At 36.4% G+C, this 20,346-nt stretch overlaps 1 protein-coding gene and 1 pseudogene across 1 annotated transcript in view; both read left to right on the top strand.

The window, feature by feature from the left end:
- LOC150079589 (protein DEK-like) overlaps positions 1–3,446 on the top strand; it is a 44,296-nt pseudogene extending 40,850 nt beyond the window's left edge.
- A 180-nt stretch (positions 3,447–3,626) lies between these two features.
- The window catches only part of LOC150079588 (protein Spindly-B-like), an 84,679-nt gene continuing 67,959 nt past the window's right edge, over positions 3,627–20,346 (top strand). The window contains exons 1-3 of the mRNA XM_090383132.1: positions 3,627–3,890; positions 6,660–6,854; positions 9,793–9,975. Of these exons, the coding sequence (XP_090239258.1) occupies positions 3,627–3,890; positions 6,660–6,854; positions 9,793–9,975 (642 nt within the window). The remainder of the gene's footprint in view (positions 3,891–6,659; positions 6,855–9,792; positions 9,976–20,346) is intronic.

Raw genomic sequence — 20,346 nt, 5'->3', positions numbered from 1 at the left:
CACTTCTATTAATAACAGAAAAACAAACTTCAATTAATTTAAGAAATTGAACATGCCTGTAATGTAATACACTGCATACCTAACTTTTTTTATTTTTTTTCAATTTTTTTTTTTTTTTTTTTGTTGGCTGATTCAGCAAAAGCTTGGCTTCCTTACATCTTCTGATGCACAATATGAATGGCTGGTTAATAGAGTAGAGGAATTGTGGTATATCTAATCCCAGGGACTCACATCTGGTGAGTATGGGCTTTGGCACACCCAGGGTCCTGAGCTGGATATCATCATTCTTCTCTTTCTTGGTGATTCCCTTCTACTTCTGACTCTTGTTCTCCCACCTCTCTCTCTCTCTCTCTCTCTCTCTCTCTCTCTCTCTCTCTCAGGGTAATTGAGAAATTTTTATTTTTGGCTGTTGCAGCATAAGCCTCAGGCTTCCTTGCACCATGCTAATAATAATAATCTCTGTCAACAAAAAGTCATTGAGGCAAAAGTCAAGGCAGCAGCAGAGGAACTGATGATTTTGGTCATAACAAGTTGGTTTTATACATTTATGAATTGAAACGGCTTAGCTATGAGAACAGAAAATGCCAGAACAATACGAAAACCAAGTCCTGGAATTTCACAGATTTATGATTAATGCTGCTAGGAAGCACAAAAACGATGAGCTTTTTCAAATTAGGTAATACAGATGAAATACTTTTAACAGTTGATGTACCCTCAAATAGTAGTGTGGATGTTAAAGATACAAAATCGTAACTGTGAAGACATCAGGTCATGAAAAGACAACATAGTGCTGTTTTGGCTTGTACAGTAGGGCCCCACTTTACGGTGTTCAGCTAATATGGCGGTTTCCAATTATATCCATGTTCATTATGTTTGGAGCTTATTTTGCTTTTTCGGCATTTTCTGCATGTGGACGAAATTACCCTATATTGGAAGAAGATGCCATCTAGGACTTTTATTGCTAAAGAGAAGTCAATCCCTGGCTTCAAAGCTGCAAAAGACAGGCTAACTCTTGTTAGGGGCTAATACAGCTGGTGATTGCAAGTTAAAACCTATGATGATTTATCACTCAGAAAATCCTAGGCCCCTAAGCAACTATGCAAAAGCTAGCCTTCCTGTTTATTATAAATCTAATTCAAAAGCCTGGATGACTGGAGATCTTTTCTCAAATTGCTTCATGGACTATTTTAAGCCTACAGTTGAGACTTATTGCAAGGAAAAGAAAAATTCTTTTTAAGATTAACTTCTTGCAGACAATGCCCCTGGCCATCTTAGAGCTCTAATTGGTTTGTACAAGGAGATAAATGTTATTTTTCTACCTGCAAATAATACAACTTCATTGCTGCAGCCGGTGGACCAAGGTGTAATTGCAGCATTTAAATTGTATTACTTAAGAACTTTTGCTACAGCTATAAATGCCTTAGACAGTGATACAGTAGCCGAGCACAAACAAAATAAATTAAAAGCATTTTGGAAAGGCTTCACGATTTTGGATGTTATAAAAACTGTTAGAGATGCATGGAAGGAAGTTAAAGAAACAACATTGAAAGGTGCTTGGAAGTAGCTAATTCCCGCACTTATGGGTGATTTTTGAGATCGGTTTGCTGCTTGGCCTGTATACGTCTGGTTTAGTTATTTCTGTTTGTATTATTTAATTTAAAATTTGCTAGGCATGTATGTTTCATAAACACTGTAGGACTTGACCCTAGCCAAAGTGTAAGAAGGTCATAGAGTGGCTTCTTGAAACTGCTCTTGTTTACCCGCCATTTTGAACAACACGTCGTTGAAAATGTCCGATTCAGAGAGTGCGCAGGAAGACCAGGAAAAGAGACCCCGAAGAAACTAAAGAAGAAAATGCAGTCGATGAGCAGGAGCTAGCCGAAAAACAAAACAGCAAAAAGGAAGAAAAAAGCTTTCCTTGAAATAAGCTTTTCAACACCATATAGGGAAAAGCATGAAATTCCAGAGGGCCATGGTGAAAAATTAGGAGATTGTCCTAGAATTGAATTCTAGATTCAAAAGACAAAAATGGAAGAATTAAAAGTGCTGCATAGGATACTCTTTAATAGGCCAGGCTCGGAAAATGAAATTAAGAAGAATATTAGAAAATTTAGTGGGTTTCCGTTCAGTAAAGATTCTGCAGACTATGAAAAGAAGAAATCTTATTTGGATAAGTTAACTACTGGAATGTTAAAACATGTTTGTGAAGTTCTTGATTTAGAGAGATCAGGAACAAAGGAAGAAATTGCAACTAGGGTTTTGGAATTTCTTATAAATCCAAAGGCCGACCGGGCTAGCCGAGTGGGTAAAGTACCTGCCCGGCAACCCAAAGGTCGCGGGTTCGATTCCCGCCTCGGGCTTGGATCAAAGTACTGCAAAAACCTTGGGAGGTGCAATATGGCCACAGAAGCCGATGCGCCAACAACTACCAAATCAAAAAAAAAAAAAAAAAAAAATAAATCCAAAAGCGTCAGGAAAGAGCATCCCAAAGTCAAAAAAAAAAGTGTCTGCCAAAGGTGAAAAGAAAAAACGTAAATTTGATAAGAAGGAGACATCAAGTAAAAGAGATAAGAACAAAAAGAAGAGCGATTCTTCAAGTGAAGATGAAAAGGAAGAAGAGGAGGATAATGAGTCCTCAGGAAAAGAAGAAAGCGAGGAATCAGAGATAGAAGAGTGATGAGGAACCTAAAAAGAAAAAATTGAAATCTAATGTAAATAAGAAAGATAAAAAAGAAAATCTAGTTAAAGATAAAAAGAAAGAAAAGAATGATGAAAAAAAAAAAACAGTTTCAAAGCCTTCAAAAAAGCTCAAAAAAGAACATGATTCTGGTGAAGAAAGTTCAGATGACGAGCCCTTATCAAAGAAAACAAAATCACCTCCAACACATGATGAAATAAAGCAATTAGTAAAGAAGATTCTTCATGGTACTGATCTAGAAGAAATAACAATGAAAAAAGTTATTAAACAGGTATTTGATGAGTATCCAGATTTTGATCTAAGTGATAAAAAAGATTTCATTAAGTCAACAGTGAAATCGCTCATCTCCTGATCATTTACAAGATTCAAATGCCTGCTCTTTCCATGGCTAGCAACATGCAGACTGTATGTTTACCATAACTATATACCATTTGGGAACTATCAGAAGACAAGAATTGGGTTTACATCAGTCTGTCTGTAAACATTCATCTGTAAAATGCACACTGTTATGTAAAGATGACCTGTTTCTATAACCAAAGTAATATTAATGGATGATGAATGATGGCAGTTTTACTGTGGGACTTGGCATTTTACTTTGGATTGCCCTGTATATAATTACATTTCATTTTTACAATTTTTGTGGGTGTAATGTGTGTTAAAAAGTATATGCCACCAGTGCTGTGAAGGAAATTGTAGCAGCAGGTTGTCTATTGCTACATTATCATGCTTTTACATTTTAGTTACTTAATTGTATCATTTTAAGCTGTAATAGAGTATTTGTATCATGCATTCATACTATGATTGCTTTTCTATATCTTTAGAAAAATAAATTAGACCATCTTTTTTGATGTAGTGTTTATTTTGAGTTTGTGAAAAATTCTACATGAAATAGTACTAATTTCTAGAAGTCACTACAAATGTTGTGGAAATGGCAAAGGAATTAGAATTGCAAGTCAAGCCTTCCAATGTGGCAGAATTGCTTGTCTCTCATGATGAGATCCTAACAGATGAAGACCTGATTGAAGAGCAAAGAAGGATGTTTCGTGAAGAGGAGTCCCATCCTGATGATATTCCTGCTATTCCTAGAGAAATGACCACTGAGGAATTGGAAGAAGCTATCAACTGTATAGAAACGGCAATGGCAGCTTTTGAGAGGATTGATCCAAATTTCGAAAGAAGTTCTAAAGTGAATGTAAGACTTCTAGACAATATTGCATGCTATAAAGAAATTCTAAGGGAAAGGAGACGGAAATTCATGAGGCAAAGTTCATTGTTTTCCTACTTTACAAAAATACCATCACAACATTCAACAGCAATAGCTAGCTTTGAACAATCTTCAACGTCAACAGCAACATAAATCCCTGCAAGAGTTTCAACCAAGTTTTCATTGTCAAAACTTGACATGAGTTTTCATGAGTCAGATGATGAAAATGTGCCATCTCCTTCATCCTGTCTACAATAAATATATTAATTTTTTCAAATTTATATTTGTCAATCACTATATGCTAAGGGTGAAAATATTACTGTAAGCAATGTGTGTACCGTATATTCATTTGATTTTCGTATCGTTTTTGAGTCTTAGCTCTGTTGTGTACTTAATATATGACAGTTTAAATATGTTATTAGGCTTTTATATGTAATTGCAAGTGAATAAATGGCTATGTTCCACTTTTCAGTGGGGGTCTGGATCCTACACCACTGTATGAGTAGGGCACTACTGTACTGATGGAACGAAACTTCCTTCTCTCCTCATATTCAAGAGAAACTTTGCCAAAGGAAAAAATTCCACTGGGTATTTTTGTCCATGCTCATCCTAAGGATGGATTGATGAAGATGGAATTGAACTGTGGCTGGAAAAAGTGTGGTCACTGTCCTGATAGCCTTCTCAAGAAACCAGCCCCACTGTTATGAGACATTTTGTGCACATAAAACAGAGGCCACAAAGAGAATGGTGGAAAGGTTAAAAACACAGTTTGCTGTATGTAATTCCTGGCGACGTGAAGGCAGAGCACAATATGAGAAAGAGCAAATGATGCCCACAACAACTACTTTGTAGTTTTTTAAGAGTGTCTATGGTGTATCTAAACACCGATATTATATAGATATTAAACTCTTAAAGTATTATGCCAAGTGCATTTAATTATTTTAAGTAATTCCTGGTAGACTTATTGGTCAACTACAGCCATTGGATGTTTTTATTAACAAGCTTTTTAAAGCTTTCATGAAAGCAGACTAAATGGATGAAGGCACCACAACATAACTTAGCACCTACTAGTCATACTAAGAGACCAATAATTTCTCAGTTGTGCCAATGGGTAAAAATTCTTGGGATACAGTAAAGACAGACTGTTGTGAAGTCATTTAAGATATGTGGCATCAATAATGCCTTGCAGGGCACAGAAGATGGTATTCTGTTTGATGAGAATGACAGTTCACCATCAGACAACAGCAGTGACCATGGAAATGAGGAGTGCATTAATCATAATGATGAGGATGACAGCAGTGATGGATTTCTGGATTTTGAAGATGAATAAAAGATTGCTTCTTTCTTCTGTTCTGTTTTTTTTTTTTTTATTGTTCTTTTAAACACGAATTAGAATAATACTTTTGTATATGAATTTTGAGATTATTAAAATATTTTGCGTTTACCTTAGTATGTATTGTATTATAAAAATAGTCACGTGTTTAATAAAATGATTTTGTTTAAAAAGAATTAGAAGTAATGTAATAGGTGAAATAAAATAAATCAGCTCTTCAAAAATGTCATTATTTTTTTTCCATAAATAATCTTTGCTAAATTATGGTGCATCCTATGTGGCAGGAAATGTGTTACTTTAATATCGAACAATAATTTCTCATCAAGCGATTTTATTTTTCTTGATTACATATCCATTTTCTTAAACTATTGTTTATACCAGTAGAGATTTGAATCCCTTCGAACAGAGAAGAGCAACCAGATTAGTCAAGAATACAGAGGTATTCTCACCACAGAAGACTGGTTCTGCAAATTGCAGCACTTAGAAGCTAGACTCTTGCAGGGAGACCCAATTAAAGTGTTTAAGGTTTTAAATGGATTGAGTAAATTTTAAGTTGGTATTCTCACTCTTTCTCAGACAACACATTGTGTGTATTGTCTGAGAAAGAATGGCTGCAGAATAGATTTGTGCAAATTTTCTTTTAGCTAGAGAATAACTGATTGTTGGGACAAACTACTATCTAGCATTGTAGAAGTGGATAGTTTGAATAAATTTATAGAAGAATTAGACATATTATTAGATAGGATGGACAGATGAGGTGGGTGTTGTTGTTTTTTTTTTTTTTTTTGCTTATGCTTTATAGAACCCCAGGGGCTCACATCTGGTGAGTATGGGCTTGGCACACCCAGGGCCCTGAGCTGGACATCATCATTCTTCTCTTTCTTGGTGATTCCCTTCTATTTCTGACTCTCTCTCTTTCTCTCTCACAGGGTAACTCAGGAATTTTTTTTGGCTGGTGCAGCATAAGCCTCAGGCTTCCTTGCACCATATGGCTAATAATAATAATAATATAGTTTCCTTCTTTGTAACGTTTTTATCTGCTACTACTACTGCTAATAATAGTAATAAAAGCTAGCAACATTGGACAACACAAAGATACTAGTTTGTAAGTTTCTCATATTTCATATATTGAAGATTACTTGGTTGTTTGTCTTCATATGTGTCAACCAGTCTTAAAAAAAGAAAGAAAAACAGAAGTCTTAGGTATGTCATGAAAATGCTAAACAGAAATGATTTTGCAACATGTAACTGAAAATAATGTATATCTTATGTGTAAGGGCATTTTTCCTGCTGTTTTTTTAACAGTATCTCCAAAATTTATGTATGAATTAGAATTATATACAACTTAGTAATATAGAACTTAGGCTCCACTGTATACTAATAATATATTTTTTACTAATTTAAAAAACTTTTTCTTTTTGTAGATTGTTTTTGTCATAAATATTTATTTAGAAATGGATAAACTTATTAAAGAAATTGAATGCTTAAAAGATGAAGTAGCAGAAAAAGATAGAGATCTTCACCTTGCTGCAAAAATTGGCAAACAGCTCCTGGAAAATAATGATGAACTTCATAAGAAACTGGAGTTACTCACCAAGGAATATGCTTCAAAATTTGAGGTATGAATTATGTTTCAAACCATGTTATATATCTTTTCTTACTATCATCTTCCATGGAAGTTCTGGGATGAGACTACTGTTATTTTATTTTAGTGAGATTCTTGAAATCTGATATTCAGCTATTAATATGCCTATAAGAACTTAACAGGACTTATTAATTGTCCATTAAATAACATTTGCAATAAAACAATATAATTAAAGTGCCTTTTTACAAAAATTTTTGCTTATATTAATACTTGCAGTTTAAAATTGTATTAGAAAAGTTTAAAAATAAGTTTTTCAGAAACAATTTTTTTTTTTTTTTTTTTTGCCAAAAATAGCTCAAAACAAAAATAGTTAAAAAATAGCCTTTAAAAAAAAAAACTACTCTGGTCCAACTGTACAATAATCCTCCTGTCATTTATGACTTATTTCTGTCTATACTCTGACATAGCCAAATAAATCAGAGTAGTTTATAATTAATCATTTTTGAACAAAAATTCAATCATTATTATATTTAGTGGTCAAGTTAGCTCAAAACACACATTGCACTCCTGCTCTGATCACACAGCCATGTAAGTAATCTTCTAGTAATTAAAAATCAGTTATCCATTTTCAAAGGTTTGAAGGAGAAAGAGGAAAAGTTAGTTTTGTGAATTTGAAATTGGACAGTGAGTGGATGTTGATTGGTTGCTGCACATGTTTTGGACTGTTTGGAAGAGAGAAGGAGAATTAGAGATGCCAATTCAGAAGAACAGTATCTATAGAAAAGGCATGCAGCAGAAATGGAATGTCTATGAGAAAGAGGGTGGAGAGATGGGTTTTTAACTAAATCTGACTGCCCTCTTTTGAACAGAGTCAAGAAGCTTGAGAGAAATTTTGGGGCACTACCCCATATGTTTAGAAGTTAGAATGGAGAAAGTCAAGTTTTAAAGAAAGGAGATCAAAGAGTACCAAGTGATTAGTAGAGTTGAGAGAACAATAGAGGTAACAGATGAATAGGGTAAAGAGATTTTGAAGAGAAGATCAAAAAGGGAAGATTCCAGATTAGGAATTCTCTGATAAGGAATATCAGAGCATACATATACACAAATACTGCCTTTAAAGCAAAAGGGATCATAGAGTGAATAATTAGGGCAGCTGAGATGAGTGGTGTTGAGGAAACAGATAAATGAGATTCTGTCAGAAAAAAGTAAGTGTGGCCTGGAAGATTGTAGATGGAAATGAATATCACTGAGGTGGAAACTGGGACCCTGTATATTTGTGGAATAAATGAGGAATTATTATTTTTTATATGTACAGGAGGAATAGTAAATATTTTGGGAGGTTATAGTATTGATTATTCTGAGTAAAAAAGTTGGTATAAACATGTGTCAAGTCTCAATGGATATGGAGATACAGCTGTTTGAAACTGGCATGCACAGCTCCCTGAATCAGACTAAGAAGCAGAATGGTGCACATTTTCACACATGTTGAATATGCTGATATGGTTTTTGTGGTGGAAGTGCTACTGCTGCTTGTAGAGAATATTGTTGACAGTTTCCTAACCGCAGAATACCGGATTCAAGAGCGTTTACTAGTGTTTACACCAAATTGCACGAGACTGGTACAATTCCCAGCACTCATGTTTCTTCTGAATGTGCAAATGAACAAAATGTGGATGAAATAGGACACATTCTTCAGTCGGTAGAACGTAGTCCTACTATTAGCACACAAAGAATTTCTACATGTATCGGTATTCCACAGACAAGAGTATGGCAAACATTATGTGAGCATGGCTTGTATCCATTTCACATACAATGAGTGCAACACCTTCAACCAGGAGACGACGCCCAGCAATTGGAATTTTGTCGGTGGGTAAATGCTAATCGTCAATTAATTCCATTAATACTGTTCAGCGATGAAGCTACTTCCACCCGTGATGGGATCAACGACACCCATAACTCTCATAGGTGGGCAGACAAAAATCCACATGCCACTGTAGAAACAAATTTTCAACATCGATTCTTTGTAAATGTGTGGTGCGGTATCATTGACAATTAGTTGATTAGGCCTGTTGTGTTACAAAATTGTCTTACAGGGCCCACTTACCTAGAATTTCTGCAAAACAAACTTCCACTACTATTGGAGGATCTTCCCTTAGCTACAAGAATTGGTGTGTACTTTCAGCATGATGGAGCTCCTAAACATTATACCCATCTGATGATACAATATCTAAATCAAACTTTCCCCGAAAGATGGATCAGCTGGGGTGCCTGTTCATTGGCCACCAAGGTCTCCAGGATTCATTCCGTTAGATTTTTGTTTGTGGGGATGGATGAAAAGTGCAGTATAGAAAGAAAAGGTGAATACAAGAGACAAATTGCTCACTTGCATTTTGGATACTGCTGCCCTCATAAAGGGAATGGCAAGACAACCTCAGAAGAACAACACGTCATATTACCACAAGAGTTGCAAAGTGCATTGAGGTTGGTAGCGAGATTTTCGAACTGTAAAAAAAAATTGTCAATTATTTTAAACATGTATTATTCAAAAAGTCAATAAATACAAACAAGTTATTTAATGTTCTTTAATACTTCTCTTAATGGCTTTGTGCATGCCAGTTTTAAACAGCTGTATCTCCGTATTCATTGAGATTTGGACACGTGTTTATATGAAATTTTTTACTTAGAATAATCGATACTGTAACCTCCCAAAATATTTACTATTCTTCCTGAATCACCCTGTATATGGAATATATAAATAAATGAGTACGTTGGCTTTTCAAATTCATAAATGGTAGTAATTTACAGCATTGCTATTAAATACTTTAGGATACTGCTGCCCTAACTTTTTAAATGTCTATTTTAAAATTTTATAATTTCTCATTTTACATTCCATAGATTTTTTTAATTGCTTGAATTAAAATTTTTGCAAATCATAAATTTTCACTAAATTTGTTTTTTCCTGCATGCATTAGCATCTGCAACAAGAAAAATACACTCTTCAGCAGAAGCTAGATTCTAAAAGCTATTTGGAAAGTACTCATGTAGCTGAGATTGAAACTTTGAAGGAAGCTGTTGCAGAGATTACTAGTAATTGTGAAGAGCTAAAGAAAAGTAAAGATGAAAGCATGAAGAGAACAGAGGAGCTTTTAAGAACAGTAAGCTGTTTAGATCTGCAGTTGTTGTAAAAATGTATTTATAATTTCATGAATATTTTGCATCTTTTTAAACATGAGGATTTTTTTGCTAACAGACATTGATTACAAAATTCAAAATTTTTTGAATACATGATCTTTAGTTAGTCTGCTTGTAAGGTACAGTGAAAGCCTGTTATAATGAACATCATTAACATATTGCCAATTTAATAACATTAAATATACAGAAATTCTATATTATAATGAATGATGTATGTGAAAATATGAAACTTTTTGGTATAAAAGGGATATTGAGAAGATATATTTAGAAAATTCACACCAAGAAAAATTATGATAATCTGTATTATCATAATTTTTAGGGTTATTAGGGTTTGTTGATCTAGAAAAAGTTACACTTCAAATATAAAAATTTATATTATCATTACAGTGATAATATAAATTTTTATATGCATTTTTGCAAATGCCATATCAGTCTCTTATTTCATGCAATTGCCAGTGGATTAAACAAGAGAAGGATATTACCATATCTGATCATTCAGTAGAGATTTCTCACATTTGTAATTGAGAAACCATGGCAAAAAATTAAGTTTAAAAGTGCTGAGATATTGGGAAAATTCACACCAAAAAAAATATGATAACCTGTATTTTGGGTTTGTTGATCTAGAAAAAGTCAATGATAACAGCCCTAGAATTTGCTCTTTCAAAATTGAGAAAAATGGACATTGAGGATAAGCAAGATAAAAAGTCTGTATAAAAATGGAAAATTTGAAGTGAAGATTGAAGGAAGCATTAGAGTGAGGCTGGTTGTACTTCATCACCAATTCCTTTTATAATTTTCATGGACCATTTAATAAAAATAATGTAAGTTACTGACAGAGTTCGGCTTAAGAGATATAAAAAATAGATCATTATTTATATTAGCATTAGCTGAGGCATATGATGCAAGAAAGCAAGCTTATACAGCATCAGCCAAAAAAAAAAAAAAAAAATCTTTCCAGTTTGCCTATCCGGTTACTCCAAATGTTTAAGCTATCAACTTCCACAACAATAACAAATGGAAGTCTGTTCCAGCAATCAACTACACGCTGGCTAAAGGCAAACTTCTGCACATCTATTCTACAACTCTATCCTCAATTTGAATATATGCCTCCTCAGGTTCTTAGTCTGAGGAAACGGAAGTATCCCATCAGCATTAAGCCTGCTTAAACCATTCAAGGCCTTATACACCTCAATCAGATCACCTCGCAGGTGCCTAGTCTCCAGATGCTGCAACTTGCAGAACTTAAGCCTTTCTTCGTTAGTGCACCACTTTTTTTCCTCTCACCAATCTTGTTGCACTTCTCTGTACTTGTTCTAGCAATTCTACATCCTTCCTAAAATGAGGTCTCCAGACTTATATGCAGTATTCAAGGTGTCCTGACCATTGCCTTATACAAAGTTATAATCAACTCCTTATCTCTGCTAGCAAAATTCCTATATATCATCAATAAAACTTCTATTTTTAATTTTAACTTCTGTTCCAGGAAAATTAATGGAGGCATCGGTTAAGAAGCACTGCAGGATCATCTAGGCAAGACTTCAAGTTATAGCTCGGACACAGCATGGTTTTGTAAAGAGGAAGTCTTGCCTGACCAATTTGATTGGATACTATGATGCAGTCACAAAAGAACTGGATGCAGGGAATAACTTTGATATTATATACTTGGATCTTAGAAAGGCTTTTGATACTGTTGCACATGGAAGACTGCTGCACAAATTGGAGAAGTGTGGCATTGGAGGCAAATTGCTGCTATGGATAAAGGGGGTTAGGGGGAGAAGACAGAGAGTGGTAATCAATGGACACTGCTCATCGTGGACTAATGTTATCAGTGGAGTCCCTCAGGATTCAGTGTTGGGTCCATTACTGTTTTCTGTATTTATAAATAATATTGAAGATGGTATATCAAGCTTAATGTCCAAGTTTGCAGATGATACAAAAGTTGGCAGGTTGTTAAGGACACTACTGATGCTATGCTGCTGCAACAGGATCTGGAAAGGTTGAGCAGATGGGCTGAGAGGTGGCAAATGAAGTTTAACATTGACAAATGTAAAGTACTACATATGGGAAATAGCAACCCAAGACCAACATATCAACTCTGTGGTACTACACTGACAGTGGTAGAGAATGAAAAGGACCTGGGGGTAATTGTGCAGGCAGATATGAAGCTCTCTGAGTAGCTCATGGTTTCTTGTCAATGATATACAGGAATTTTTCTAGCAGGGATAAGGAGGTCATTATTCCCTTGCATAAGGCAATGGTCAGCCCACAACTTGAGTACTGTATACAGGTCTGAAGACCTCATTTCAAGAAGGATGTAGAGCTGCTGGAACGAATACAGAGAAGGGCAACAAGGTTAGTGAATGGAACAAAGGGTTGCTCTTACGAAGAAAGGCTTAAGTTTTGCAAATTACAGTGTCTGGAGACCAGGCACCAGCGAGGTGATCTGATAGAGGTGTATAAAGCCTTGAATGGTTTGAGCATGCTCAATGCTGATGGGATTCTGCCTCTTGCTCAGAATAATCACCTGAGAGGGCATAAATTCAAATTGAGGAGAGACAGATGTAGGATAGATGTCCGGAAATTTGCCTTTAGCCAGCGGGTAGTTGGTTTGTGGAACAGAATTCTATCCCTTGTTGTGGAAGTTGATAGCCTAAATAAATTTAAGGCTCAGCTGGACAGGTATTTCGAACGAACGGAGGGGTGAAGTGGAAGTTTTTTTTTTTTTCTGGCTGATGCTGCATAAGCTTGCTTTCTTGCATCATATGCCTCTACTAATGGTAATGCTAAAACTCCATGACACCTGCTCTGGCAGCCCTTCTACACTGCTCAGAGAACTTCATATCAGATTGCACAATTACCCTCAGGGCTTTTTCATTCTCCACCTCCCTGAGTGTAGTACCATACAGTTGGTACGTTTCTCTTGGATTACTTCTACTCATATGCAGTACTTTGCATTTGTCAATGTTAAACTTCAGTTGCCACTTCTCAGACCATCTGTCAAACTTTTGTAGATCTTGTTGCAGTAGCATACTGTCTTTACTCTCATTAACAACCCTGCCAACCTTTGTATCATCTGCAAACTTGGACATTAAGCCTGCTATACCTTCATCGATATCATTGATAAATACACAAAACAACAATGGGGCCAGCACCGAACCCTGGGAGATTCCACTAATAACATTAGGCCACATAGAACAATGTCCATTTATTACCCCTCTCTGCGATCCCTTTATCCATTGCAGCAACTTGGCATTAATGCCATACCGCTCCAATTTGTACAGCACACGCTTCTTGATTAGACCGGGGTTCGAGCCCGTAACCACCAAATACGGAAGATGCGGAAAGGTCAGGGAATGACCACTGCATATCCCCGGAGCAATATGGCCTTAGTTGCTAATGCTCCTAAAAACTAAACAACAACATCCAATTTGTACAGCAGTCTTCCATGTGCAACAGTATCAAAAGCTTTCCTGAAATCCAAGTATATGATATCAAAATAATTTTTTGCATCCAGTTCCTTTGTGACCACATTGTAGTATCCAATCAAATTAGTCAGACAAGACTTCCCCTTAATAAACCCATGCTGTGTCTGAACTATTACTGCAGTCTTGTCTAGGTGATCCTTTATGACCACTTTAACTAGTAACCCCATTATTTTCCCCAGAAGAGAAGTTAAACTAACAGGTCTATAATTATTTGTGTCACCCTCTGAATCCCCTTTGTGAATTGGGGATACGTTTGCACATTTCCAGTCCTTGGGGACCTCCCCTGAATCTAAGGATGCTCTCATAATTATGACTAGGGTGTGCTGAATTCCCTCGCTGCCTCCTTCAATATAACTGGATAGATTCCACCCACCCCAGGTGCCTTTTTTATGTTTAACTTCAACAATTTCTCTTCCACTTTGCTCTCAGTTATTACAAAATCACTTAGCTCCCTATTAGAGTTTGAAAAATGTCTGACATTCCCCTCCTTGAATAACTCCTCATGTGTGAATGTAGATGCAAAACACTCATTCAGTTTATCAGCTACTTGAGCAGGATCATCAATAGTTGAACCATCTACACTGGTGTTCCAAGAAAGTGCATCACCTAGGAATTTCACATTTCTAATCCTTTTTCGTTACATTAATGTTATGTTACATTAATGACTAGTATCACAAATAGAAATATAAACAAAAGATATTTATTAATAGTTAAGGCAAAGCTAAGTAATAATTGACAGGTGCTCTCAAAATATTCAAAAATGAGCATGTGCAATCTTTATACAACAGTTGTTGTAAACACTACAATTATGACTGAAACGTTATCAATTTGCTTCAGTTTATCTTTTTAAATGGAAAACAAAATGAAAAGTTCACCAGGTGCAAACTAATATTTAGTTGAACCACCTCAGGCCCTGATGAAAGCAGCACACCATTGAGGCATGGACAAGATCAATTTCTGAAGATAATCAACTGATAGTTCGTGGTTCCAAACATGAATTATGACTTCCTGAAGTTCACGAAGGGTGTTTGGTTTCTTTCTGGCAACTGCAGATTCCACATGATGCCAACAGTTCTCTATAGGATTCAGGTCTGTTTCCTGGCCAGCTAAGAGTTGTAATGGACCATTCTTCCAACCATTTTTTCACCTGTAACAAATGTAAACATATTACTGTTGAACCTGTAATGCAGAAATGAAGCTAAAGTAACTACAGAAGTGCCTACTTGCACTTTTCGCCTGATGACAAGGAGCAGAGTCATCTTGAAAGATGCGGTTACTTGGCAGGTTGAAATGGTTTCTAATGGTTGGCAGCAATTTTCCTTCCAACATAGCCAGGTATCCATTGGCATTTACGGAACCTTTTATAAACTGCAGGTGACCTATTCCGCAATACGGAATGCAACCCCATATCATTTGGCTGGTAGGGAATTTCACTGTAGACACCATACAGTCTGGATGGTATTCTTCACTATGTCTACGATGAATCGTTTGTCTCCCATCAGAGCCATGCAGGTTGAATTTCTTCTCTTTTGAGAAAATAACTGACTTCCAATAATGACTGCTCGGGGGTCCATTTGATGCGCTCCTTATACCAAATTAATCGGGCCTTTGTCATTTTTTGTGTGAGGAGAGGCTTCTTCTTAGAGACAAGGCTACAAGTCCATTTTTGAAGATGCGTCTTCTGACTGTTACTGCACTTGCTACCACTCTTGTATGTTCTTCCCATTCTCTTTTCAGCTCAGACGAAAAAGCTTTATGGTTTTTAAGGCATAAGCGCTTCAAAATGTGGTCCTGTTTTGGCGTAGAGACTCATTTGCATCCGGTTCCTTTTTTCCTATCAGCAGAACCAGTATTCTTGAGTTTGGAAAGAAATCTACTCACTGTTGACTGATTACAAGACACTATAAACAATATGACGGGAAGAACATCCTTCTTCATGTAAAGAAACAATAGCACTCTTTCTTTGTCCGGGCTTGCCAGGTGGGTCAAGTGTCTGCCTGGCAACCCAAAGGTCACGGGTTTGAATCCCACCTCGGGCTTGGATCAGAGTAGAAAAATGCAAAAACTTTGGGAGGTGCATTATGGCCCCAGAAGCCGATGCGCCAACACTAACAAAAACAAACTCTTTCTTCGTGGCGTCAACTGCACGTAACTCTCCATCCTGACACAAGCAAGGAATGACTGCAAATCTTGAAGAGCATGCTTATATAGCTGAAAGTAACAGGTGATGCAATATTATGTCATCACCTATGCATGACAATCTTATCTGATGCAATCTGTAAGAAATATTGCCATATACTTATGTTATTCAGATGATAATTACAATTTTAAGGGGTGATGCACTTTCTATGAATGCCAGTGTACGTTAAGTGGACCAATCTGATTCATCCCCTTCCTTCTAGATTTAATATAACTAAAGAACTATTTGCTGTTTTTCTTTGCATCCTTTGCAAAAGATTTCTTATAATCTGCCTTCACCTGCCTAACCTCCTTTGTGACTTGAATATAGTCTAGCTTATAACTGCCATAGGCTTGTGTCGTCTGATAATTTATATGCATCCCATGCATTTTTCTTTTCTGCCACAAGCTTTATTAATTCATCTGACATCCATTTAGGCCTGAACCTTGAACAGCATTTCTTAGTTGGTATGAAAAACTTAGTAGCCTCCAGGGTTAAGTCCCTGAAGGCCTCCCATTTAGAATTCACCATTGGTATGATCATCAGTTGATGCCACTGTATAGAATTATATGTGAATATTGTGCTGTTAAATTGTACTCTGCAGGGTCTTCAAGAATATCTGTATAAATTAGATAAAGGTTGTAGAAAATTTGATATGAAAATTAGTTATACTACAGTAAAAGGCATGGAAGCTGGGAGAGATGGGAACATTTTAAACACAGAATAAATAACCAGTAATTGTAAAGAGTTAGTAATTCTGTTTATCTAAAAAATTTTCTGTAATGAAGATTGGACATAAAAATCAGCAACAGAATAAGTAAAGCAAAAAGAGCAGGAAGCCCATTAAACAGATTTATTTGGAGGAAAAGAGAAATTAGCCAAAATAAAAAACAAAATTATCTATTTATAACCAGCTTTTAAGCTTATTTTAACCTGTGGAGCCAAAGCTAGGTAAGAAATAATGATATTGAAAAAAAAAAAAAATTAGTATCTTCAGAAATGAAAGCTTAAAAAAATAAATAAATGGAGCTAATAAACGGATGTTTGCAATAATTTAGGACTGGCAGATTCAACTGTAAGAACAATTATAAAAAATAAAAAATTAATTTTTGGAGCGGGGAAGACAGCTGTTCCATTGCAGGCAACTAAATTGAATAGGGCTAGGCCGGCTATTATGATTGAAATGGTAAGACTTCTAAATAATTTTATTGAAGATAATATCCAACCCAGAATTACGTTAAGTTCAATTTTTATTAAAGAAAAAGCGATTAGCATGTATGAAGATATGAAGAAAGTTCCTTGAAAAACATGTAGAACCATTTCAAGCTAGTAAAGGCTGGTTCAATAGATTTAAAAAGTACTATAACCTATACAATGTAGCACTCCAAGGAAAAGTGGCAAGTGCAGATCAAGGAGCCAAAATTTTTAAAAAAATAACTTGTTAAAATTATTGAAGAGGAGTGTTATTCTGCTCAAGTTTTTAACATATATGAAACAGGGCTTTTTTGGAAACGAATGCCTGAAAGAAGTTTTATATCGAAAGAAGAAAAAAATATGCCAGGCTTCAAAGCAGCAAAGGATCGGTTGACTTTATTGTTGGGTGGTAACGCTAAGGGGGATTTTAAATTAAAACTCCTTTTAGTTTACCATTTGGAAATGCAAGGGTTCTTAAAGGTTTTGCTAAATGAAACCTACCTACCTATTTGGAAGGTTAATAATAAAACTTGGGTAACCAAGCCTCTTTTTGTTGACTGTTATGCTGTATTCTTCTGTTTTACAGTGGAAAGATATTGTGTGAAATATATCCTTGATCACAAAGCAATTCTGATCATGGACAATGCACCAGGACATCCAAATAAAGCGAGCTTAGAAGACGTGAACCATATAATTTTTTTTTTTTACATGACTCTAAACACTACATCTCTGATCCAACTAATGGACCAAGGTGTGTTTAGCATTAGTAAGGGCACATGATGCAAGAAAGCAAACTCATATAGCATCAGCCAAAAAAAAAACACACCCACCCTTCTCATTTCACTCATCCACTCGCTCCAAATATTTGTCTAGTTCTGCCTTGAATCTGTTTAAGCTATCGACTTCTACAATGACAGATGGAAGTTTGCTCCAGCAATCAACCACCTGCTGGCTAAAGGCAAACTTCCACACATCTATCCTACAACAGTCTTTCCTCAATTTGAATTTATGCCCTCTTAGGCGATTATTCAGAGCAAGAGAAAGAATTCCATCAGCATTAGGCATGCTCAAACCATTCAAGGCTTTATACACCTCAATCAGATCACCTCACAGGTGCCTAGTTTCCAGACACTGTAATTTGCAAAACTTAAGCCTTTGTAAGAGCAACCCTTTGTTCCATTTTCTTGTTCCATAATCTTGTTGTCCTTCTCTGTACTCGTTCCAACAGCTCTACATCCTTCTTAAAATCAGGCCTCCAGACCTGTATACAGTACTCAAGATGTGGCCTGACCATTGACTTATACAAGGGGATAATCACTTCCTTTTCGCTGCTAGAAAAATTCCTGTATATCATTAACAAGACACCATGAGCTACTCTTGCAGACCGTCTGCACTGCTCGGAAAACTTCATATCTGCCTGCACGATTACCCCCAGGTCCTTTTCATTCTCTACCACTATCAGTGTAGTACCACACAGTTGATACATTAATCTGGGGTTACTGCTTCCCATATGTAGTACTTTACATTTGTCAATGCTAAACTTCAATTGCCACCTCTCAGCCCATCTGCTCAACCTTTCCAGATCCTGTTGCAGCAGCGTACTGTCATTAACAACCTTGCCGACCTCTGTATTGTCTACAAACTTGGACATTAAGCCTGATATACCATCATCAATATCATTAATGAATACAGAAAACAACAATGGACCCAACACTGAACCCTGGGGAACTCCACTAATAACATTAGGTCACGAAGAGCAGTGTCCATTGATTACCACATTCTGTCTTCTTCCACTCAACCATCCCTTTATCCATAGCAGCAATTTGCCTCCAATGCCACACTGTTCCAATTTGTGCAGTAGTCTTCCATGTGCAACAGTATCAAAAGCCTTTCTAAGATCCAAATATATGATATCAAAATTATTCATTGCATCTAGTTCCTTTGTGACTACATCATTGTATCCAATCAGATTGGTCAGACAAGACTTCCCCTTAACCATGCTGTGTCCGAGCTATAACAGAAGTCTTGTCTAGATTGATTCTGCAATGCTTCTTTAACCAGTGCTTCCATTAATTTCCCTGGAACAGAAGTTAAACTAACATGTCTGTGTAGTACCTGTGTCTCCCTTTGATCCTCGTTTGTGGATTGGAGTCACATTTGCACATCTTCAGTCCGTGGGTACCTCCCCTGAGTCCAAGGAAGCTCTCATAACTATGGCTAACGGTTTGCTTACTTCCTTTGCTGCCAACTTTAATATAACTGGATAGATTCCATCCACCCCAAGTGCCTTTCTTATGTTTATCTTCAACAATTTCTCCTCCGCTTTCCTCTCAGTTATTACAAGATTATCTAGCTTACTGCCAGAGTTTAATACACTGGCATTCCCTTCCCTTAATAACTCCACATGTGTGAATGTAGATGCAAAATATTCATTTAGTTTGTTATCTACCTGAGAAGGATCATCAACAATTGAACCATCGATATCAAGTGGACCAATCTGATTCATCCTGTTCCTTCTAGAGTTTACACAAGTAAAGAACTCTTTGCTGTTTTTCTCTGCATCCTTTGCCAAAAATTTCTCGTAATCTGCCTTTGCCTGCCTAACCTCCTTTGTAGCTTGGGTACAGACCAGCTTATATCTATCATAGGCTTCTGTGACACCTGTTAATTTATATATATCCCATGCATTTTTCTTCTCAGCCACATGTCCCATTAATTCATCTGACATCCGTTTAGGCTTAAACCTTGAACGATATTTCTTAGTCGGTATGAAAAGCCTAGTAGCTTCTAAGATTAATTCTTTGAATGCTTCCCATTTTGAATTTGCTGTTGGTAACATCATCAGCTGGTCCCACCATATAAAATTTAAATACTGTCTCAGACCTCCGTAGTCGCCTTCCCAAAAGCAAAAACCCTTCCCTTTACCTCTGATGGTAGTTACCTCTTTGAGTAAATCCCACTCCAGCACAATGTGATCACTGCCACCTAGTGGTTCCTTTAACTGCAGATTCTTAATGCATGAAGAATCACTACTGCTAATCAGATCAAGAGTATTACTCCCTCTAGTTGCCTCCCGAACATGCTGCTGTAGAAAACAATCATTCTATTAATACCCAAAAGACTTGCTAGTGTGTGAGTGACCAACCCACAAATTTCAGTCAATTTAGGGTTCACATCTGGTGAGTATGGGCTTGTCACACCCAGGGTCCTGAACTGGATATCATCATCATTCTTCTTCTTCTTTGGTGATTCTCTTCTACTTCTGACTTCTCTCTCTCTCAGGGTTACTCAGAATTTTTTTGTTTTTGGCTGGTGCAGTATAAGCCTTAGGCTTTCTTGCACCATCTGGCCTTTAATAATCTCTGGGAAATTAAAATCCCCCATTATAAGACACTCTGATTTATTGGCCCACTCTATTTCTCTGCACAATCGCTCATTATACGCATCAGATTCATTAGGCCTATAACACACACATC

The sequence above is a fragment of the Mastigoproctus giganteus genome, chromosome 10, assembly GCF_048544385.1.
Source record: "Mastigoproctus giganteus isolate SK-2022 chromosome 10, ASM4854438v1, whole genome shotgun sequence".
Taxonomy (NCBI): Eukaryota; Metazoa; Arthropoda; class Arachnida; order Uropygi; family Thelyphonidae; genus Mastigoproctus; species Mastigoproctus giganteus.
Note: the sequence above shows the minus strand (reverse complement) of the source record. Positions and strands in the feature narration are given on the sequence as shown.